A 22554-nucleotide genomic window follows, 5' to 3' on the forward strand; every position below is an offset into this window, starting at 1 on the left:
CTACCATACAGTCCCTTTTCATTCAGACGCCGACTGATTGATAGTACGAGTTGACACTGTTGTACCCTCGGACTGCAGGGCAGCTTGAACTTGTTTGGATGTTAGTCGAGGTTCTTTATCCACCATCCGCACAATCTTGTGTTGAAATCTCCCGTCAAATTTTCTTTTCCTTACACATCTAGGGAGGTTAGCCACAGTGCCATGGGCTTTAAACTTCTTGATGACACTGCGCACTGTAAACACAGGAACTTTCAGGTCTTTGGAGATGGACTTGTAGCCTTGAGATTGCTCATGCTTCCTCACAATTTGGATTCTCAAGTCCTCAGACAGTTCTTTGGTCTTCTTTCTTTTCTCCATGCTCAATGTGGTACACACAAGGACACAGGACACAGGTTGAGTCAACTTTAATCCATGTCAACTGGCTGCAAGTGTGATTTAGTTATTGCCAACACCTGTTAGGTGCCACAGGTAAGTTACAGGTGCTGTTAATTACAAAAATTAGAGAAGCATCACATGATTTTTCAAACAGTGCCAATACTTTTGTCCACCCCCTTTTTTATGTTTGGTGTGGAATTATATCCAATTTGGCTTTATGACAAATTTTTTATTTTTTTTTCATTGAAGACAAATTAAATGAAGATAATAATACCAAAGAATTTGTGATTGCAATCATTTTCAGGAAGAAACTGAGTATTCTCTGACAGAATTGCAGGGGTGCCAATACTTTTGGCCAGCACTGTATATACTCAGACTAACCTGGAGAATCATATTGCCAGGTCAATTTTACCATATCGTGAACATGGTAAATAATATAAAACAAAAAAACAACTGTAGACTTTTTTTTTTATTTTGCATTTCACTGCACACTTAATGGTAAAATGAATGGTGTCATTCAAAAGTACAACTTGTTAAAATCTTCATAAATTATTAATTTTGTGCAAAAGTTTTTTTAGACATTTTTTACACTTGTTCAGAGAAAAACAAAAATGAAAAAAATCACAAGATTCTTTAAAATAATGCCCATTTGTCTTCAGACACACAAACAGAGATTTTGCATTCCAGCACTGGAGTACAGTTGTGCAAAGATTTTGAAAACGTTTGAAGAGTCACAACTTCTAAAATAGACCAAAAGATCTGTATAATCAAAACCACAGCCATAACGCCGGGGGGTGAAATGAAAACAAGCAACATTCATTTAAAACTATGGCGCAAATTATATAAGAAATAAGGGCAAAACAAAAAATGTCAAGATTAGAACTCCATAGTAGGAGCAAAGACAATGATAAGTCAGGGCCAAAGTCTTTTTGGGTTTTGGTGTAGTTGACAAGCAGCATTTAAGGAAAACTACTTCAAGAACAAGTCAACATCACCAGGAGTCAGGGACTGTCTCCGAGTTATGGTGACAGATTCCCTTTATGCTGCATGTGCAGATAATTAACAGACACGAAATGAGAAAGGCACAGCAATAAATCTTATTCTTTAAAAACAGCAAACCATATCAAAAGCGTAAATACTTCCATCAAAGAACGTCATACATACACACGATTTACATTTCTACATTGATCAAGAGAGACTTACCTTGAGAAGCAGAAAAAAATATATATTATATTTGTGGCAAGCTCAACACTTTGCTTCCAGTCTTCCCGTAATACGCGAGCTAAGGCTCCTAAGGCAGTTTCTAAATATAAAATAAATTAAAAATATAAATAAATCACAAAATGAAGTGCAATTTCTGTTAATTGGTAATCTACCACAAGATATCCTTAGGGATGATACTTGCCATTGAGCAATAATTCTTCCAAATTGTCAGGATTTCTTGCAAGTTGAAGAATTAGAGCTGAACCACGAACTTTATCCGGAATATCTTCATAAAGCAGCTCAATGTATTCGTCCATGTCATTGATATTAGCAACTTCATCAATCTGAAAATGAGAATGGTTGGTTCGGATGGATAAAACTGCATTTGCCCTCAAAAGAACAGATTAGTTAACAGTAAGTGAGCAACATTGGCTTCCATAGAAATATACTTAAAAGGGGTTATCCGGCTTAATTTGCTTTTTTTTATTATTTCCCTAATGGGCTACATTGGGGCAGGTAAGTAGATAGAGACCACTTACCTGCCCTGCTGTCAGCCCCTCTCCCCCAGCTCAGAGCGGTCATGTGACCGCTCCTGCCGCGATTTTGCTGCTTCCGGTCATTTCATGTCAACATGGGCAGCACCATGTTGACATGCAAAAGTGGAAACAGCATGTCGCCTCCCTGCTGGGCTGTACAGTGCGAGGAGTCACCGCCCCCTTCCCTGCACCCTCCCACACATTCCCCCGCACCCCGTACTCTGACCACAACCTCCCCCTGCACTGCTGTTGGGTCCGTGACCTGGGGGAGGGGCCTGGCGGCGGCTGCCGTGGTGTCAGCGCCAGCACCGGGCCCCCTGCTCAGGATCACACATTCAAATATACAGGCATCACAGATCACCGATGCCGGTATATTTGAAAGCGCTGATGAGAGGGAGCGTTGCGCTGCTTCTCATCACTGCACACTGTCTGAGCTCTCTTCAGCACAGCGGTGACGTCACTACTGTGCTGATATAGCCAGAGCACAGATAGCGCGCGAACGTGCAGGAGCGGCGGGGACCGAGGAAGGGTGAGTATGTACTCCCTATGGGGTGTGTGTGTGTGTGTTGTGTATGTGTGTGTGTATGCGGTGCACAGCCCGATTTGTGTGTGTATGTGTGTGTGTATGCGGTGCACAGCCCGATGTGTGTGTGTGTTGCACAGCCGGGTGTGTGTGCGGTGCGGTGCACAGCCTGATGGATGTGTGTGTGTGTGTGTGTGTGTGGTGCACAGCCTGATGTGTGTGTATGCGGTGCAGAGCCTGATGTGGTGTGGGGTGCAGAGCCTGATGTGGTGTGGGGTGCAGAGCCTGATGTGGGGCTGTTATTTGCAATGCTGTAGTGTAGTGTGCTGCCCTGTAGTGTAGTGTCCTGCCGTGTAGTGTCCTGCCGTGTAGTATGCTGCCCTGTAGTGTCCTGTCCTGTAATGTGCTGCCCTGAAGTGTCCTGTAATGTGCTGCCCTGTAGTGTGCTGCCCTGTAGTGTCCTGTAGTGTCCTGTCCTGTAGTGTCCTGTAATGTGCTGCCCTGTAGTGTGCTGCTGTGTAGTGTCCTGTCCTGTAATGTGCTGCCCTGTAGTGTGCTGTCCTGTAGTGTCCTGTCCTGTAGTGTCCTGTAATGTGCTGCCCTGTAGTGTGCTGCCCTGTAGTGTGCTGCCCTGGAGCGTCCTGCCCTGGAGCGTCCTGCCCTGGAGCGTCCTGCCCTGGAGCGTCCTGCCCTGGAGCGTCCTGCCCTGGAGCGTCCTGCCCTGGAGCGTCCTGCCCTGGAGCGTCCTGCCCTGGAGCGTCCTGCCCTGGAGCGTCCTGCCCTGGAGCGTCCTGCCCTGGAGCGTCCTGCCCTGGAGCGTCCTGCCCTGGAGCGTCCTGCCCTGGAGCGTCCTGCCCTGGAGCGTGCTGCCCTGTAGTGCCCTGCCCTGTAGTGTCCTGCCCTGTAGCGTCCTGCCCTGTAGCGTCCTGCCCTGTAGCGTCCTGCCCTGTAGCGTCCTGCCCTGTAGCGTCCTGCCCTGTAGCGTCCTGCCCTGTAGCGTCCTGCCCTGTAGCGTCCTGCCCTGTAGCGTCCTGCCCTGTAGCGTCCTGCCCTGTAGCGTCCTGCCCTGTAGCGTCCTGCCCTGTAGCGTCCTGCCCTGTAGCGTCCTGCCCTGTAGTGTGCTGCCCTGTAGTGTAGTGTCCTGCCGTGTAGTGTGCTGCCCTGTAGTGTAGTGTCCTGCCGTGTAGTGTGCTGCCCTGTAGTGTAGTGTCCTGCCGTGTAGTGTGCTGCCCTGCAGTGTCCTGCCGTGTAGTGTCATGCAGTTTAGTGTCCTGCCCTGTAGTGATAACAGGTCAGGTGCTGGGGCAGAATATACTGACAGGGAATGTGTGTGCAGGGGGCGGGCAGAGGGCAGGGCTGGACACTGAGGTGGGGCTGGACACTGAGGCCGGGCGGTGCCAGCTGTGACTGGGAGGTTCAGCACAGGAAGTGGTCAGTTTGCTGGAGCTGAATGTAAACAAGAAGCTGCAGAGAATAAAGGGTGAATTCAAGAGGAACAAAAGTTAGAAAACAAAAAATAACAATGTAGGGGTGATTAATATGACAATACAGCGCAGATTAGCTTAAACTCAAAATTTTTTGTTATGTCGGACAACCCCTTTAATGGGACTGGATATAATAATGCTTGTTCAGGAAATAAGTCAAATATCTATATCCAATCATTTTTTCTGGGAACTTTTAACTAATAATTATGTTATTACTTTATCTGTAAGTCTATTGCTCTAAGACATAAAATAATATAGGTGTTTAACTCATGAGATTGACAATTATAATCAACAAGGTGTAGTACCCGGTATTGCCCGGAATAGTAACTGTCTCTCTGTCTCTCTCCCAGTCTCTGTCTGTGTGTCGCTGTCTGTCTGTCTCGCTATCTGTCTCTTTCCTTGTCTGTCTCTCTCTATCTCTGTCTCTATGTGTGTGTCTGTCTGTTTCTCTTTTTGCCCGGGCTGTCTCTTTCCAGGGCTCTCTTTGGCAGTCTCTGTCTCTTTCCAGGGCTGTCTCTGTCTGTGTCTGTCTGTCTCCTTCTGTCTCTCTCTATCCGTCTCACCATCGACATCATATTACCTCACACATAAGCTTCTTATACTTACAGTTTATTTTGTTCCTATAGCAACCACTCACAGTTGCTATTTATAGCCTGTAGCTCCCACCTCCATTCAGTTTAATAGAGGCAGGAGTTTTGGAGAGTAAGTGTAAAGCGCGGGGTTAAATGTTCCCACCCAAACATAATCTATGACGTTCCCTGAGTCACATGGGGTGTGTGCAAAATTTCGTGATTGTAACTGCGACAGTGCGGATTCCTTTAGCGGACAGAGACACACACACACACACAGCTTTATATATTAGACTAGCTGTAGTACCCGGGCGTTGTCCGGGATAGTAACTGTCTCTCTCCCAATCTCTGTATGTCTGTCGCTGTCTGTCTGTCTCTCTGTCTGTCTCTTTCCTTGTCTGTCTGGGTCTATGTCTCTGTCTGTCTGTTTCTATCTCTCTGTATTTGTATCAGTCTGTCTCCATCTCTGTGTCTGTCTCTGTGTGTGTGTCTGTCTCTTTGCCCGTTCTGTCTCTGTCTTTTTCTGTCTCGCTCTATCAGTCTCAACACAGACATCTTATTACCTCACACATAAGCTTCTTATACGAACAGTTTTTGTTCCTATAGCAACCACTGACAGTTGTTATTAATAACTTACAGCTCCCACCTCCATTCAGTTTAATGGAGGCATGTTTTTTAGAGAGTAACTGTAAAGCACGGGGTTAAACATTTACAATTATGGAATGGGACAGGGACAGGGGGGGCGCGGGGCTGTAAAATAAAGCATATAGTTCATAATAAACATTGTCATTATACTTAAAGGTCCCGCGACGTGTCCTGAAAACCCAGCGGTATTCACTGCACGTCACTCGGCAGTCTTTGGCTGAACTTTGACCATCATGGTCAGCCTGCTTCTCGCTCTGTATAGACGTTTGTCTGTACAGAGGGATGACACAGAGCTGACATTGCTTTCCCTGTGGACTATGTTGCACTAATAATTTTTTTTTATAATAAAGATGAGTCTCTAAATGTTTTTTTTGTCTTATTTCTAATAAAAAAAATAGAAATAGTTCTTACCACTAATTCGGTTTCTAGGAACCCTCCACGACAGCACCACAGGAGTTACCACCACGCCCTAATTGGAACAGGAAACACAAAGAGGTTAAATAACCCCACCTCGCATCTCCAGTGTTTTTTCCAAGTAATTACACCGGTAAGAATGGTCTTAAATTTAATGAGTTTTGACCAGCATAAAAGTTAACAATAGGCAGGGAGGGAATACCCATGCTGTCGTGGAGGGTTCCTAGAAACCGAATTACCAGTAAGAACTAATTCTATTTTCTCTAATCACCTCCAAGAAAGCACCACAGGAGAAGTACCAACGAACAAACTTACGTGGGGATGACAGCCTGAAGGACCTTCCGACCGAAGGCTAGGTCTTTATTGGACAGTAAATCTATTCTATAGTCTCGTGAAGGTATGGACTGACTACCAGGTGGCGACTCTGCATATCTGCTCTATGGAGCGTCAGATCTCTCGACCCAAGAAACAGATACTGATCTAGTAGAATGAGCCCTGAGGTCCTCCGGAGGAGATAGTTCTTGAGTTTTGTAGGCTTCCAAAATTACCCGTTTGATCCAGTTAGCAATTGTGCTCTTGGCCGCCTTTCTGCCTTTATTTTTCCCCATGATCTGGACGAAAAGATTTTGATCCTTCTTTATATCTTCGGTCCTCTGAAGATAATGGACAACTGCTCTGCGTACCTCCATAGAATGAAATTCCTCTTCTCTTGGATTTAACGGATTCTGGCAGAAAGATGGTAGAATTATGTCCTGAGATCTGTGGAAATCAGACACAACTTTAGGGAGAAAGGACTGGTCTTGACAGAAGATAATTCTGTCATCCAGGATTCTTAGATATGGCTCTTTAGTAGAAAGATGTAATGCCTGTAATTCACCCACTCGTCTAGCTGATGTGATTGCTACCAGGAATGCAGACTTCCATGACAGAGTTTGCAGAGTGGATGACACGATAGCACAATCACCATTTGAGCCTAAAGGTGGCGTCACACACAGCGACAACGACGTCGCTGCTACATCACCATTTTCTGTGACGTAGCAGCAACGTCCTGTCGCTGTCGCTGTGTGTGACATCCAGCAACGAACTGGCCCCTGCTGTGAGGTCGCCGCTCGTTGCTGAATGTCCTGCTTCATTTTTTGCTCGTCGCTCTCCCGCTGTGAAGCACACATCGCTGTGTGTGACAGCGAGAGAGCGACGAACTGAAGTGAGCAGGGAGCAGGAGCCGGCTTCTGGCAGCCTGCAGTAAACTGTAACCACGGTAAACATCGGGTAACCAAGAAGCCCTTACCTTGGTTACCCGATATTTACATTAGTTACTAGCACCGCCGCTCTCACGCTGCCAGTGCCGGCTCCCTGCTCCCTGCACTCCTAGTCAGAGTACACATCGGGTTAATTACCCGATGTGTACTCCAGCTACGTGAGCAGGGAGCCGGCATTGGCAGCGTGAGAGCACACCGCTTAGCGCTGGCTACCTGCATACATAGCAGGAGTACACATCGGGTAATTAACCCGATGTGTATCCTGGCTAGGAGAGCAGGGAGCCAGCGCTAAGCGTGTGCGCTGGTAACCAAGGTAAATACCAGGTAATGGTTACCCGATATTTACCTTAGTTACCAAGTGCAGCATGGCTTCCACAGCGACGCGTGTCGTTCTGATCGCTGCTGCGTCTGCTGTGTTTGACAGCTAAGCAGCGATCATAACAGCGACTTACTAGGTCACTGTTGCGTCACAGAAAATGGTGACGTAACAGCGACGTCGGTGTCGCTGTCGCTATGTGTGAACCCAGCTTAAGTCAGTAAAGACTACATTCAAGTCTCATAGAGGGACCAGATTAATTTGTCTGGGACACAACCTTCCTGTTGAAGTCATAAATCTTCTACTCCACTGGTGGCTTGCTAGATCCTAATCGAAGAAGGAGCTGAGAGCCAAGATTTGCACCTTGAGGGTGCCAGGTTTTAAGTCTTTGTTTAGGCCACTTTGAAGAAAATCTAAGATCTGTGCCTCATTTGGATTGAATGGATCAGGTAGTTAGAGTTCACATCAGGAGGAAAATGTCTTCCAGATTTTCCCGTATATAGCATTCGTTACTGGTTTTCGGCTGTTCTGTAATGTTTTAATCACTTTGTCGGATAGGCCTCTGGCTTTCAAGACTGTGGTTTCAGAAGCCAGGCTGCCAGTTGAGAGTGGGAAGATCCTGATGGACTATTGTACCTTGATGAAGAAGGTCGTATATTTAGGGTAGTATGATCGGTTCCTCGCATGCTAGACTGGTTATGGTACCGAACCAACTTCTCCTCGTCCACATTGGCGCGACCAGGATTGTAGTAACCCCGTTTGTCTGAATTTTCTTTAACGTTTTCGCTAACATCAGAATGGGTGGAAAGGCATAGGCAAGCCCGAAGTCCCATGCATGTGCGAGAGCATCGACAGCAAGGCACCGATCTCTTCGGTTTAGGGAGAAGAAATGGTGCGTTTTTTGCATTTTGCTGGTTCGCGAAGAGGTCTACTTTTGGGTTGCCCCATTTCTCTACTAAGATCTGGAACACCTCTGAATTTAGAGCCCATTCGCCTGGGTGAATGTCTGTCCAACTGAGGAAATCCACCTGGATGTTCGCAGAGCCCTTCAGATGGAATGCAGAGTGAGACAGAAGATGCTTCTCTGCCCAGCTCAGTATTCTTGTGGATAACATCTGTAGGTTTGTATGACGGGTACTCCCTTGGTGACGAAGATGGGCTACCGTCATCACATTGTCCGAGTATATTTTTACATGTTGGTGCGGGACCAGTGAAGATGCTGCGCTGAGTGCCTCCTCTACTGCTATTAGTTCTCTGAAGCTGGAGGACATAAGACTGACCTCCTGCATCCAGAGACCGTGGAAAGACGACTGAGCGACCACGGACCCCCAACCCCGCTGGCTGGCATCTGTTATTGTTACTTGCGGGATTTGGTTCCAATATACCCCTCTTTGGAGATTTTTTTGGGACATCCACCATGGAAGGGAGGATTTTACAGGTCCGGATAGGAGGATCTTTTTGTTTAGAGACCTGGGTGATCCCTCTCAGGGTGTCAAGATGGCTGTCTGGAGGGTCCTTGAATGAAATTGGGCCCAAGCTACTGCTGGAATGCAGGATGTCATGGATCCTAGGACCGACATGGCTGACCTCAAGGTTACTGATCTCTGCCTGTGATGAATCGAAATTCTGGACTTCATCTCAGTTTGTTTGTGTTTGGGCAGGAAGGATGTTTGTTTGACTGAATCCAGCAGGACACCAAGGAATATCTTGCTTGTAGAGGGAGTAAGATCAGATTTTTGAGAGTTTACCATCCATCCCAGGTTTTCCAGGACCTCGAAGGTCATTTGAATATTCTGCTCAAGTGTCGAGATTGAGGAGCAATTAACAGGAAATCGTCAAGGTAGGGTATTATGCAGATATTCCTCTGTCTGAAGAATGCTACTACCTCCGCCATCAACTTGGTAAACTCTCGAAGTGCTGATGAAATGCCGAACGGAAGGCCATTGTACTGGTAGTGCAGTATGAGGTTTTTGTGGGACACTGCAAACCGAAGGAATGTCCGGTAGGAGTGGTGGATTGGGATGTGGTGTTACGCTCATCAAGGAGCGGCGAGCGGCCGGGGGTGGATCCACTGGACTGAGCACCGGACTCCCCTGAGGAAGTGACCAGTAGCAAACCCCTATACAGGGACTGTGCAGAGCTTCCAACAGAAGGCCTAAATGCACAGCAGCCAGGGACCAGAGGGGGCAGTTTCTTATGGACGGATTTAGTCACAAGGTCCAATACTGGAGTCTGAGTTGTAGGGGCACCAAGGTGGAGGCAGAGACGACTTGGCACCGAAGAGTAGATTTGGATGAGACAGCATTGCGGTGGAGGCTTAGGTGACGTGACAGTCAGGAGATGGCTCAGACGGACGGTACTGTGGTCAAGGCACTGACGTGACGGCACACAGATGATGAAAGTGATGACACTCTAGGGCGAGATAGAGGTTAGTAACTTGTGACAGTTATTGTGACACAATAACAACTGGTGACTTGAGAACTAGCAACGCGCTACTGACAACACTGGTCAGGTGCCTCCTGTTAGGGGAGGTGAACTAAAATTCCCTGTAGGTAACAGGTGACCTCAGAAGTTACTTCTAGGTAATGGGACACTATCACTTTAAGAAAGGGTGCATGGTCGGACGCGCAGCCTATGATCACTTACTGAAGGCCTGCGTCTGGCCTGGAAGCAGGAAGAAGCTGCAGCAGACTCTGGAGCAGGGCGTATGGTCCGGGAGTGTGTGAAGACGATAGCAGGACCTAAATCAGGAGAGGAGGCTGCAGAGCTGCGGGACAGGTGAGATGAAGCGCACCGCCGGAGGCTGGGAGCGGGAGCATGCATGAGAGCCACGCTGGAACTGGGCAGGTGAGAGGAGGGGCACCCCCCCCCCCCGGGACCTCGTGGAGATGGGCGCTACATGTGGTAGCATGCATCTCGTAGATAGACTGTTGCCATTACGAACCCTGATCCACTGAGGGGCATTATGGACCTGACTGATTCCATCCTGAACCGTTTGTAGGCCAACACTTGTTCAGGGGCTTCAGATTCATTATAGTCCTGAAAAGAGCCATTGTTTTTTTTTACTAGGAAACAGCGAGAATCATGACCCTGTCCAAGCTCTTTTTCCAGGACTGGTGATATAACCCCCGAGGTTAGCAGGTCTCGAAGGCCTGACAGGATTGGTGTCTGTCCGCTTTGAGTGGAGGTGTGTGTGATGGTCAGTCGGTTTGCAGGAATGAAGGTGAACTCTATCCTTAGACCGTTTAGATCGTACTTAGAACCCAGTTTTGATCGTACTTAGAACCCACTGATTTGAGATTACTGACCATTGGAGAAAAAATCTTGATAGATGTCCTCCCACCATACTGGCGTCATTGTCTATCTTGGCGTTGGGGACGATCATTAATCTTCTGGGATGTAAAGATATTCCTGCCTTTTCCTCCCTTGGCGTAGCTCCATCTCCCTGATTTCCCTTTTCCTTTATAATAGGAGGTTTGGCCCAGAGGGGGGACGAAGAAAATTTGTGGGTCGCTGCTCCGGAAGAGATTTCTTTTTATTAGAAGCCTTTTACAAAATGTCATCTAGAGCTTGTCCAAACATAATTTCCTTGAAAGGGAATGGAACAAAGTCTGAGTTTGGAAGTTGTATCTCCACCCCAGAGTTTGAGCCATAAGGCCCTTCTTGCAGAATTTGACAGTACGGCTGCTTTAGGGGCAACCCAAACTGATTCAGGTGAGGCATCTGCTAGAAAACCCGTGACCTTCTAAAGTAGTAGGAGAGATGCTAGCAGGTCTTCTCTAGGGGTGTCCCGAGAGACATGGTCTTCAAGTTGTCTCAGCCATACAGAAAGATCTCGCCACACATGTGGAGGCCACATTAGTGCTCCTTAGAACCAACGAGGTTTCCCATGACTTTTTCAATAAGCTTTCAATTTTCCTATCCATCGGATCCTTCAGCTGCGACGGCTCCTCATAGGGGAGTGCTGTTTTCTTAGCCACTCTAGAGACCTGGACATCTACCTTAGGAATCTCCCAAGTGTCAGTAGTCCTCCAGCGGGAGCCGGTGCCGAAGCTCTGAGGGAATGCCCAGGCGTCTCTCTGGGGCTTCCCATTCCTGCAGGATTAAGTCCTGGATGTTCTTATGGATGGGAAATCCAGGTCTCATTTGGGCTTTCAGGCCTCCGAACATGTCCTCCTGCAGTGATTTGGGAGTTTTTTTATTAGCTTTTTATTATGGGAGGAAGGCAGCTTTTTAGCGCACATTACACATTTGTGGCTAGAGGACTTCTTTCTGGGGCCTTGTCTCCCTGAAAGAGATGGAGAAAAGAGTCTATAATATACCACCTCATGGCCCTAAAGAAGTGGGAACATTGTATATCTACATGTCCCTGACCGTCCCCCCGTTGCAGGTACTCACTGGACCGGGGGTAGCACTGGGTTCCACAGACACAGAGCAGGGAAGATCACCCTCAATTATGCAGCATACCTGAGGATGTCTTCAGACCAGGCCCTTATAGAGAAGTGTGAGGATCCAGTGCCATAGTGGCACGTAGGCGACTTCTCCCCCTCCGATGGTCTGGGGAGGTCTCCCAGTGAGAGGCAAACCCATTGGTGCTGCAGCGGGCAGAGAATAGCGCATGCATTCCAGGGTGGAACGCATATTCCCGGAAGTACGTCATCGCAGCGCCGGTCCGTGACGTCACTTCCTGTGCGCCATCACTTTCGCATGCTAGCAAGGAGGAGGAGGCATCGGGGAGCTCAGGGAGGCCCCTGGTGAGTCAGCCATGCTCCAGTTTAACCAATGTGAGGCACAGAGAGAGCAGGCAGTTCCCGAATCCAAGGGAGGAGGGAAGCAGCAAGCGGGACCTATAAGTATAATCACAATGTTTTATACTAAAGTGCTTTTTTTTTTTTTTACAGCCCCTGAACCCGAACTGGATCAGAAGTGTAACATGAGTTTCCCAGGAAAACTCGTCTTCGGGACCATGTGCACGAACACTATGTGTTCAGTATGGACCCCAAACTTTACAGTTTGGGTTCGCCCATCACTATCCCTGAGGTTAGGGATAGCATAGGGCCCCCTAGCTTGAAAGTTTGCTTAGGAGCCCCAGTTACTTGCTATCCCATATTCATAATGACACCTGTCCAGTTTTAAGTCTTATTTCTTTTTAAAGTGGTTTCAACATTCATATGAAAATAAAGATCATTATCACCTATTTGGTATGATTGGATACACCTGATTATAATCTTTCAAAATTCTTAATTTTGTCTAAGTGAACCTAGAAGAATTTATGCCATTTTGAATGCAAAGGACTGTCACAGCAAACATTTATTTGAACAGCAAGTGAAATAAGTATTGAACACATCACAAATATGGTAAGTCAATATATTTCTAAAGGTGCTATTGACATGAATTTCTCATCAGATGTCGGTAACAACCCATCCAATCCACATAGGCAAATAAATCAAACCATAGATGTTTATAAATGAAGTTAAGTGTAATAAAGAGAAATAACACAGGAAAAAAGTATTGAACACATTAAGATAGAGGTACAAAAAGCCATATTAAGTCATGACACCAACTTAAATCTATTGGTAATTAGAAAGCAATCCTGACATTTGGTGAAAATGATATCATCTGATTTAACTGATTGGCTAAAAAAAGGTGTCTCATTACCAAGGTGCGACACAAAAAATCTCTCATGTTTGGTAAAACCAGTGGACTATTGCAAGACCTTTGTAACCTTATTATTGCAAAACATACTGATGGCATGGGTTACAGGACAATTTCTAAGCTACTGAAGGCTCTAGTGAGCACTTTGGGGCCATAATCCAGAAGTGAAAATAACAATTTCACCATAAGGGTTCCACAACCAGGTGCTCCTTGCAAGATTTGTTTAAGATCTAAGGGCAATCTGTGGAGACCTACAGAAAGATCTGGAATCAGAAGGTACAACTGTATCAAACAAAACAATAAGTAAATAAGTAATGTACTCAACCTCCATGGCATGTATGCACGCTCACATGCAAGACTCTATTGCTAAACAAAAAGCATATTCAAGAGTATTTAAAGTTTGTTCAACAACATTTAAACAAGCCTGTGAAATACTGGGAGAATAGTAAATTAATGGACAAATATACAGACAGGAGAAAAAACACCAAGAAAACTTGATCTCATAGTATTCTTGATACAAATCTGCTGCCCTCTATTAGGATGATGAAGATGAAACGAGAGTGGACATTTCAGTAAGACAAAACACACAGCCAATGAGACTTTCAATTGATTTCAGAGAAAGAAAATATAGCTGTGAGAATAATGGCCGAGCCAATCACCTGACCTGAATCCAAAAGAAAATTTATGGAAGGAACTAAAGCTCAGAGTACATAGAAGGAGACCATGGAATCCTCAGGATTTGGAGAGTGTTTCTGTGGCAATATGAGCCAAAATCACACCTGAGTATGGCGTGCAACTAATTTCTCCTTACAGAAGGCATCTTGAAGCTATCATCACCACAAAGGCTTTTGTACAAAGAATTACATTTCAGTAAGTTTGTTCAATACTTTTTCTTCGTGTCATTTCCCATTATTAAAAAATAAATAAGGGGAGACAAATGCACATAGGGTAATATTGTATTTTTAAAATTTAATCGGGGGGGGGGAGGGGTTTGCTCACCTGATTGGGTTGTGTATGACATAATAAAGGCCTATAGATTACTCACCTGCTGCAGTCACGTCTGCAGATAAAAGAAGATCTTCATCTGCACTTAGATTAAGAAGTCGGAGATAGACGTTCTGGTGGACCTCGCTGCTGTGAAAAAGGAGTAGTTCCATGTGTGGTAATACTTCAAGTAGCTTTACTTACACATTTTAGATTCATACTGAATCCTTTCTCAAAACTGAAGTACATATCATTAACTTCAGTTTTGTGAAAGCGTTCGGAATGAACCTGAAACACGTAAATAAAAGCTACTAGAAGTATTACCACATGTGGAACTACTAGTCTTTCACAGGAACCAGTCCACCAGAACGTCTATCTCTTACTTCTCTTTATTTCTCATTATTACACATAACTTAATTTATGGACATCTATAGTTTTATTTCTTTGCCTGTGTGGTTTGGATGGGTAATTACTGGCATCTTGTGAGAAAGTCATGTCAATAGCGCCTTAAATAATTGGTGACGTGTTCAATACTTAGGCGGGCTTTGCACACTACGACATCGCAGGTGCGATGTCGGTGGGGTCAAATCGAAAGTGACGCACATCCGGCGTCGCTCTCGATATCGTAGTGTGTAAATCCTTTTTGATACGATTAAAGAGCGCAAAAGCGGCGTAATCATATCATCGGAGTAGCGTCGGTCATTTCCATAATTTCAGAAGGACCGATGTTACGATGTTGTTCCTCGTTCCTGCGGCAGCACACATCGCTGTGTGTGAAGCCGCAGGAGCGAGGAACATCTATCTGCGTCCTGCGGCTCACGCCGGCTATGTGGAAGGACAGAGGTGGGCGGGATCTTTACGTCCCGCTCATCTCCGCCCCTCCGCTTCTATTGGCCGCCTGCCGTGTGATGTCGCTATGACGCCACACGACCCGCCCCCTTAATAAGGAGGCGGGTCGCCGGCCAGAGCGACGTCGCAGGGCAGGTGAGTGCATGTGAAGCTGCCGTAGAGATAATGTTCGCTACGGCAGCTATCACAAGATATCGCAGCTGCGACGGGGGCAGGGAGTATCGTGCTCGGCATCGAAAGCATCGGCTTGCGATGTCGTAGTGTGCAAAGTGCCCTTTATTTCACCTGCTGTATATAATGTAGCTGCCATGTTCCCTCTTTGAAGCCTTTCTGCTTCTGAGCGCACTCCAAAGTCCCTGACATCCTCCATGAAGAATAAATTGATTGCTAAATAAATTCTAACAATAGTGATCCTCTGGATAGCATTACCTTCATTCCCTCAAATGGCGGTGGATCCTTAGGTTTATTATTCTTCTTTTCCTTCTTTTCTGCAAAAGTAAAACAAAGAAATGACTTTAACTACAATTTTTAAACAATATGATACCTATTTATTACAAAAAACAAGTTTTGCAATAGGCAACAGGGTATTTTGAGTAAAACATCAAAACGTATATAAAATCATTAAACAATCTTGAACACTTGTAGATTGTACGGGCTGGTTTATTTCTGCCCGATATGGAACATACAGGGAATTCGGAAAGTATTCAGACCACTTTAAAATATTTCATTATTTATTTCATTGCAGCCATTTGGTAAATTTAAAAACTTCATTTTTTTCTCACTAATGTACACTCTGCACCCCATCCCTCATCTTGATAGAAAAAAAACAGAAAGCATCTCTGGAGAGACTTAAAAATGGCTGTCCACTAACGTTCACCATACAACCTGACGGAACTGGAGAGGATCTGCAAGGAAGAATGGCAAAGGATCAGCAAATCCAGGATACCAAGACTCATGGCTACACTAGCTCAAAAGGGTGCTTCTACTCAATACTGAGCAAAGGGTTTGAATACTTATAACCATGTGATATTTCAGTTGTTCTTGTTTAAAAAAAAATGTGCAAAAATTTCTACATTTGTTTTTTTTTTCTGTCAAGATGGGGTGCAGAGTGTACATTAATGAGAAAAACAAAAAGGAACTTTTTTGAATCTACCAAATGGCTGCAATGAAACAAAGTGAAAAAAGTAAAGGGGTCTGAGTACTTACCGTACCCTCTGTAGAAGTCATAGGAAGAGTTCCAGAGAGGAAAGCTGCTGCATGCAGAGAAATGTAGCTAATAATGAGACAACATCTATAAAAGTGTAACAGGTCATTTCAGACAGTGTGTACTGTGCATAGCTGGGGAAAACTAAACTGGATTCTGCATTTTTTACCACTTTTTCTCTCTACATTTACCATTTGGATTGTTTAGGCTCTGGACTAAAGGGTACTATGATACCTCCCATACATTGCACACTCGGACATGAAGCATCCCAGCTCTTTTTCCTCTATTTAGCATGCAGACAGAAGCTGCAGCATGGAGGATGAAATACAGTAGCATGGAGAAGTGCATGATCAGTTTCTGTCTCTCCCTTCTCCCCTTCCTCTATCCATCAACTTCAATAAAAAGGCTGCAATCTGATTCCTCAGTAAACTATCAGTCCATTTTAATTTGGTCAATTTTAGTTGTCTTTGATCAGTTCAGGGATCGGGGCTGGGGAGAAGTGACTGAAAAGTATAACACATCTGTGGCGCCCTGGACTAGCCAGGTCGTCACAGGTACTGCAACAACACACCCCACACCCCGAGATAGGCACATCAGCCAGACACCAAATCCTTGTTGCCTCCCTCCAGGGACTGATGTCCACACCAGGTGGGGTGGAGCCAGGCGGTTGGCCCCACCCACTGAGGAGTTCACAGTCCTGGAGGCGGGAAAGGAAGTTAGTTCAGCTCGGGCAGAGCTCGAGTACAGTTGAGTTAGGGAAATGGTAGTGAAGGAGCAAGAACTGACCGTGTCCGGGTACGTGGCCCGGGCACCAAGAGCAAGGTTGGCAGACGGTGGTGGCCGTCTGCAGGAGAGGCAGATCGACGCGGAACCGTAGGACCGGGGACGGGCGGTGGCCCACCGGTACCGAACCGGGGAGCGAAGAGAAGCCAGCACAAACCGGCAGGGCCTGCGGACCCCGACCAGGTTTGGAGTCGCCGGTAAACAGGTCAAATCCGTTAGTGACCGGAACCCCAGGGGTTTCCAAACAGCCAAGACCCGACTGAAGGCAACCGTCCAAACAGCAACAGGGAAATACAGCTACCGCCACAGCTAGAATTCCCAGGGCCAAAGCCTGCAGGCAAAAGGGCTCCTCCGGCATATATCCACGCTGGGGAGCGGGTTACCGGTGGGAAGCCATCGGGACCGAAGTTACACAAAAGGTGCAGGGAAAGGCAGCCACCACCAACCGTCCGGGAAAAACCACAGCAGCCGGCTGCGGGACCCGTCCATCCAGCCGTTTGTTTTACCGGAGACTCTGCATCTGTTCTTCGCTGAGTGAGTACCACCGTGCCATCCGGCACCGCGCTGTCCCCATGACCCTGCACCTCACCAACCGTACCTCCCCGTCACACCTCACCGGGCCCCGGGACAACCAACCCCTGCCCACGGAAGGGGGAAACAACATCCCAACTGCTCCCTGCCATCTCTCCCGGGATCCCCGTCACCAGCAGCGGTGGTGCCCCAACCTCACCACAAACCGTAGGTGGCGTCACGGACCAAATCCCCAAACCACACAACCCCCCTTTTCACTCACGGGCGAGGAGCGCCACTCGGGTCCCCGGATCCGGCCCACCGCTCGAGCCACCGAGCAGCAGCAGTGCCGGACCCGAGCGTGGTGAGCGCAGCGCGCCCTCCCCGCCCGCAACACATCCTATCAGAGAAATATGCTTCCCACTGTTTAAAGACAACCTGTCAGAACAATTTTTGTAACATAACGTAAAGGTATGGCTGTAATGTCACTGTAATACTGATTAAATTAATAAATTTGGTGAAGAAATCTGCTTTGTGATTCTTCTTTAATCACCATTTACTGTTTTCTGCTAATTAGATTTCGGTGTACAGGGGTGGACTCTACACTGGGTCTTCTCCTCCCTGTCTGTTAATGATGAGATATTTATCACGGGGCAGTATGGATGGAACAGGGGATTGATTCTAGGCTGACCCCAAGTCTGGGGATGCTGTACTGTCCCTCATCCCGACAGTAGACTAGATGGTACTCAGGGCCAAGCCTCCTACGTAGCCCTGTATCCAGTCCTGGACCTGATGACTATGTTCCCACCTCACCCACCACCCTGGGGAATAGACCAGGATGGCGATCCCCATAAACACCCCACCAAACAATATACCAAAAACAGGGGCAAAACACATACAGACTCCAAAAAACACCTAAACAACAATAGAGAAAAATACAGAGGTGGACTGGAACTAATAGGGAATAAGCGTAAATAACAAAACCTAGGATAACTTCCAAACAACCCACGACCAGAGAACAAGTCCATCCACCTTTGGGCCATGCAAAAGAATGAAGAATGAATAAGGCTGCTTTCACACCAGCGTTTTTTTGCCGGACGGCAAAATACCGCAAAACGTATATGACCGGATCCTTTACAAATGCGTTGTAATTTCAATGCATTTGCAATGGAGTCGCGGCAAAAAGAGGTCACTTGCGGTTGCGTGCGGCATACACTGGATCTGGTGAGAGGCAGTATTTTATCTTTTTTGAAAAACGCTACTTGTAGCGTTTTTGACATCCGACAAAATACTGCATGACACCGGATCCTTCATATTGCGGCAGTAACTGCAATGCTTTTCAATGAGCTGGATCCTGCTCTACCGGAAGTCACCGCATTCTGGTAGGCAGGATCCTGTTTTCATTACTGAGCATGCCCAGAAAGTAGTTCCTTCCCCGTGTTTTCTAGTGCAGCTGCGTCAGTTGAAGAAAGAAGACAGAAGACCAAGATCGTGGAGGGGTGAGAGGGAGCAATAAAGATGGATTCTCTAAGTGTGTCTGTGTATTTATTTCTAATAAAGTGTCTGTGTATGTTTTTCTAATAAAGTAGTTTTTCTTTGTGTGGTGCATTTTTTAACCCTTTATTGGAGATTCTTAATGGTCGGGTCAAACTTGGCCTGACATTAAGAATCTCGGGCTTTATATCAGCTGGTAAAACAAAGCTGGTATTAACCCCTTATTACCTATCGTGCCACCCGACACCAGGGCCGCTGGAGGAGCTGAATACAGCGCCAGAAGATGGCGCTTCTATGAAAGCACCATTTTCTGGGGCGGCTGCGCACTGCAATTTGCAGCAGGGGGGCCCATAAAACTTGTGCAACCCTGCACTGCAGATTCCAATCCCCAACTGTCTAGTTGTACCTGGCTGGACACAAAAATTGGGCGAAGCTCACGAAATTTTGTTAAAATTATTTCATGAAATTTATGAAATAATTAATTAAAAAGGGCCTCCCTATATTTTTGATTTCCAGCCGGGTACAAATAGGCAGTTGGGGGTTGGGGGCAGCCCGTACCTGCCTGATGTACCTGGCTAGCATACAAAAATAGGGCGAAGCCCATGTCATTTTTTTTTTTGGGTCAAAAATAAAAGGCTTCCCTGCATTTTCTATTGCCAGTGAAGGTAACACCAAGCAGTGGGGGTTAGCATCCAGTAGCTGCTTGGGTTACCCTTAGCAATAGAAAATGCAGCGGGAGCCAACGCATTTTTGTTTTCACTCCTAACTCTAGGGTTAGGGTTATGTGTTTGGGGTTTTTGTTTTGTTTTTTTTAATGAATAAAAAAAAAAAAAAAAAAAGGTCTTCGCCCATCGAGCACCCGAGCATTTTAATGCTCACTCATCCCTACTCCTGACCACACACCCAGCAGAACAAGTACTCAGATCAGCTGACTCAAATGTCGGGTAATTACTTGTTCTGGGTCCCCCTGCATCCATCGCAGAGTGTGCGGACTGTGAGGTCAGTGAAGTTTTATTTTATGGCGCTTTTTTTGCGGTGGAAATGATCTTGTAATATAAGTCTCCAGATCAGTTTGATTATGCAAATACGAAACTTGTAAAGAAGGAGAACAAAGAAGAAAAATGGCACAAAAATAATTGCAAACAAGGTAAATATTTAGTATCAAAACAGTCAATTAATCAAAACATTTGCAAAGACAATAGAAAAAATGAAGTCACAGAGGTATGGATGAATAAAACGTAGATATGGTAAGAAACACATTTGAAATAACCCAAACCATACCACCACTCATGTAATACTAAAGAATTTTATATGAACCAGGTAGGTGACTTGAATATGTAAAACCCAACCAAAAAGATATAAAGATAAGAGTCCAATAGTTATTAGGTATGATAGAACCTGATCGGCTTCTATGAGGATGTAAGCTCTCACATGGACCGAGGAGAATCATTGGATGTCATTTATCTCGACTTCGGTAAAGCATTTGACACTGTCCCACATAAAAGACTGCTAAGTAAAATGAGAAAGCTTGGGCTCGGGGAAAATGTGTGTAGATGGGTAGGTAGCTGGCTTAGTGGTAGAAAACAAAGAGTGGTTATTAATGGTGCATACTCAGATTGGGCCAGGGTTACTAGTGGGGTGCCACAGGGGTCTGTATTGGGCCCCCTACTATTTAATATATTTATTAATGATCTGGTGGATGGTTTACAGAGTAAAATATCAGTATTTGCAGATGATACAAAACTATGTAAGGTAGTTAACACAAAGGAGGACAGTTTGCAACTACAGATGGACTTGAGTAAATTGGAGAATTGGGCTGAAAAATGGCAAATGAGGTTTAACACAGATAAGTGTAAGGTTATGCACATGGGAAGGAGAAACAGATGCTACGATTACTTACTAAATGGGAAACTGCTGGGGAAATCAGACATGGAAAAAGACTTAGGCATCTTAGTGAATAAGAATCTAAATTGGAGTGCCCAGTGTCAGGCAGCAGCCACCAAAGCAAATAGGGTGATGGGATGCATTAGAAGAGGTCTGGGGGCACGAGATGAAAACATCATTCTCCCTCTGTACAAATCACTAGTCAGACCACACTTGGAGTACTGTGTGCAATTTTGGGCGCCGGTGCTGAAGACAGACATTACTGAACTTGAAAGGGTTCAGAGGCGGGCTACTAAAATAATAAATGGAATGGGTGCATTACAATACACGGAAAGGTTATCAAAATTAGGTCTATTTACTCTAGAAAAGAGAAGACTTAGGGGAGACCTAATAAATATGTACAAATATATCAGAGGGCCATATAGAGATCTCTCCCATGATCTGTTTGTACCAAGGACTATGACAAGAACAAGGGGGCATTCTTTTCGATTGGAGGAAAGAAAATTCCTACATCAGCATAGAAGAGGGTTCTTCACGGTAAGAGCAGTGAGGCTCTGGAACTCTCTTCCTGAGGAAGTGGTGATGGCCAACTCACTGAATGAATTTAAGAGAGGAATGGATGCATTTCTTGTTAGCAAAAGTATAGAAGGTTATAAATAGCATAATCTTACAGGTAGATAGAAGAGCGACCAAGATTATTAGAGGAATGGGTGGGCTGCAATACCAAGACAGGTTATTAAACTTGGGGTTAGTTAGTTAGGAAAAACAAAGGCTTAGGGGGATCTAATCACAATGTATAACTATATGAGGGGACAGTACAGAGACCTTTCCAAAGATCTCTTTACACCTAGGCCTGCGACTGGAACACGGGGGCATCCGCTACGTCTTGAGGAAAGAATGTTTAATCATAATCACAGATGAGGACTCTTTACTGTACGAGCAGTGAGACTGTGGAGCTCTCTGCCGTATGATGTTGTATTGAGGGATTCACAAGTAAAATTTCAGCAGAGCCTGATCGCATTAATTGAAAAATATAATATTACCAGTTATGTATATTGGATTTTATGACAGGGTGTTGATCCAGGGAACTAGTCTGATTGCCGTATGTGGAGTCAGGAAGGAATTTTTTTCCCCATTGGAGCTTATTTGACACATTGGGGTTTTTTTGCCTTCTTCTGGATCAACATGTTAGGCTACGGGTTGAACTAGATGGACTTAGAGTCTCCCTTCAACCTTAAAAACTATGAAACTATGAAACTATGAGGGCCAAAGGCATATAATGGTCAAAGTAGGTCTCATATCATGGAGTATACCCAAAACATCACAAGAATGACCTATAAAGCTGCAATTCAAAAAATGAAGGGATGTATGAAAAATCCCCGAGGTCCCCTTTAGTCGTGTGGAGGTGATACTGATTCAGGGGAAAACGTTTCTGAAGCAGAATTGGAAATGGATGCACCACTGATAATCCACCAAGAGATATTAAATGTACATAAGAATAGAAATAAATCCCAGATAGATAAACCTGTATAAAACAGGGAATGCCAAAGGGAAGATGGAAAGAGTATGTACGTGTAAAGATAATTATATAACGAAGACTATCACTGGTGCATCCATAATCCAAATGTGGCCATAAAAGTGAAGAATAGTCGTAGGTCACAGAGGCAAGGCCGCAACGGATAGGATATTAAGAATGCCTCAAAAAATAATATGGATATAACTGAAAAGTAGTCGTAGGTCACAGAGGCAAGGTCGCAGGGGGCGAAATATTGAGGATGCCTCAGAAAAAAAATAGATATAAGTAGAGAGTAGTCGTAGATCACAGAGGTAAGGCCACGGTGGATAAAATGTTAAAAATACCTCGGAA

The 22554-nt window shown here is 45.5% G+C and overlaps 1 protein-coding gene across 1 annotated transcript in view; it reads right to left on the reverse strand.

Moving 5' to 3' along the window:
* Positions 1 to 22554, reverse strand: part of KIFAP3 (kinesin associated protein 3) — a 347223-nt gene that overhangs the window by 247902 nt on the left and 76767 nt on the right. Inside the window, exons 4-6 of the mRNA XM_075322100.1 lie at positions 15242 to 15300; positions 1781 to 1922; positions 1579 to 1678 (exon numbers count right to left, since the gene is read on the reverse strand). Of these exons, the coding sequence (XP_075178215.1) occupies positions 1579 to 1678; positions 1781 to 1922; positions 15242 to 15300 (301 nt within the window). The remainder of the gene's footprint in view (positions 1 to 1578; positions 1679 to 1780; positions 1923 to 15241; positions 15301 to 22554) is intronic.

Source organism: Anomaloglossus baeobatrachus, chromosome 8, assembly GCF_048569485.1.
Source record: "Anomaloglossus baeobatrachus isolate aAnoBae1 chromosome 8, aAnoBae1.hap1, whole genome shotgun sequence".
Classification (NCBI taxonomy): Eukaryota; Metazoa; Chordata; class Amphibia; order Anura; family Aromobatidae; genus Anomaloglossus; species Anomaloglossus baeobatrachus.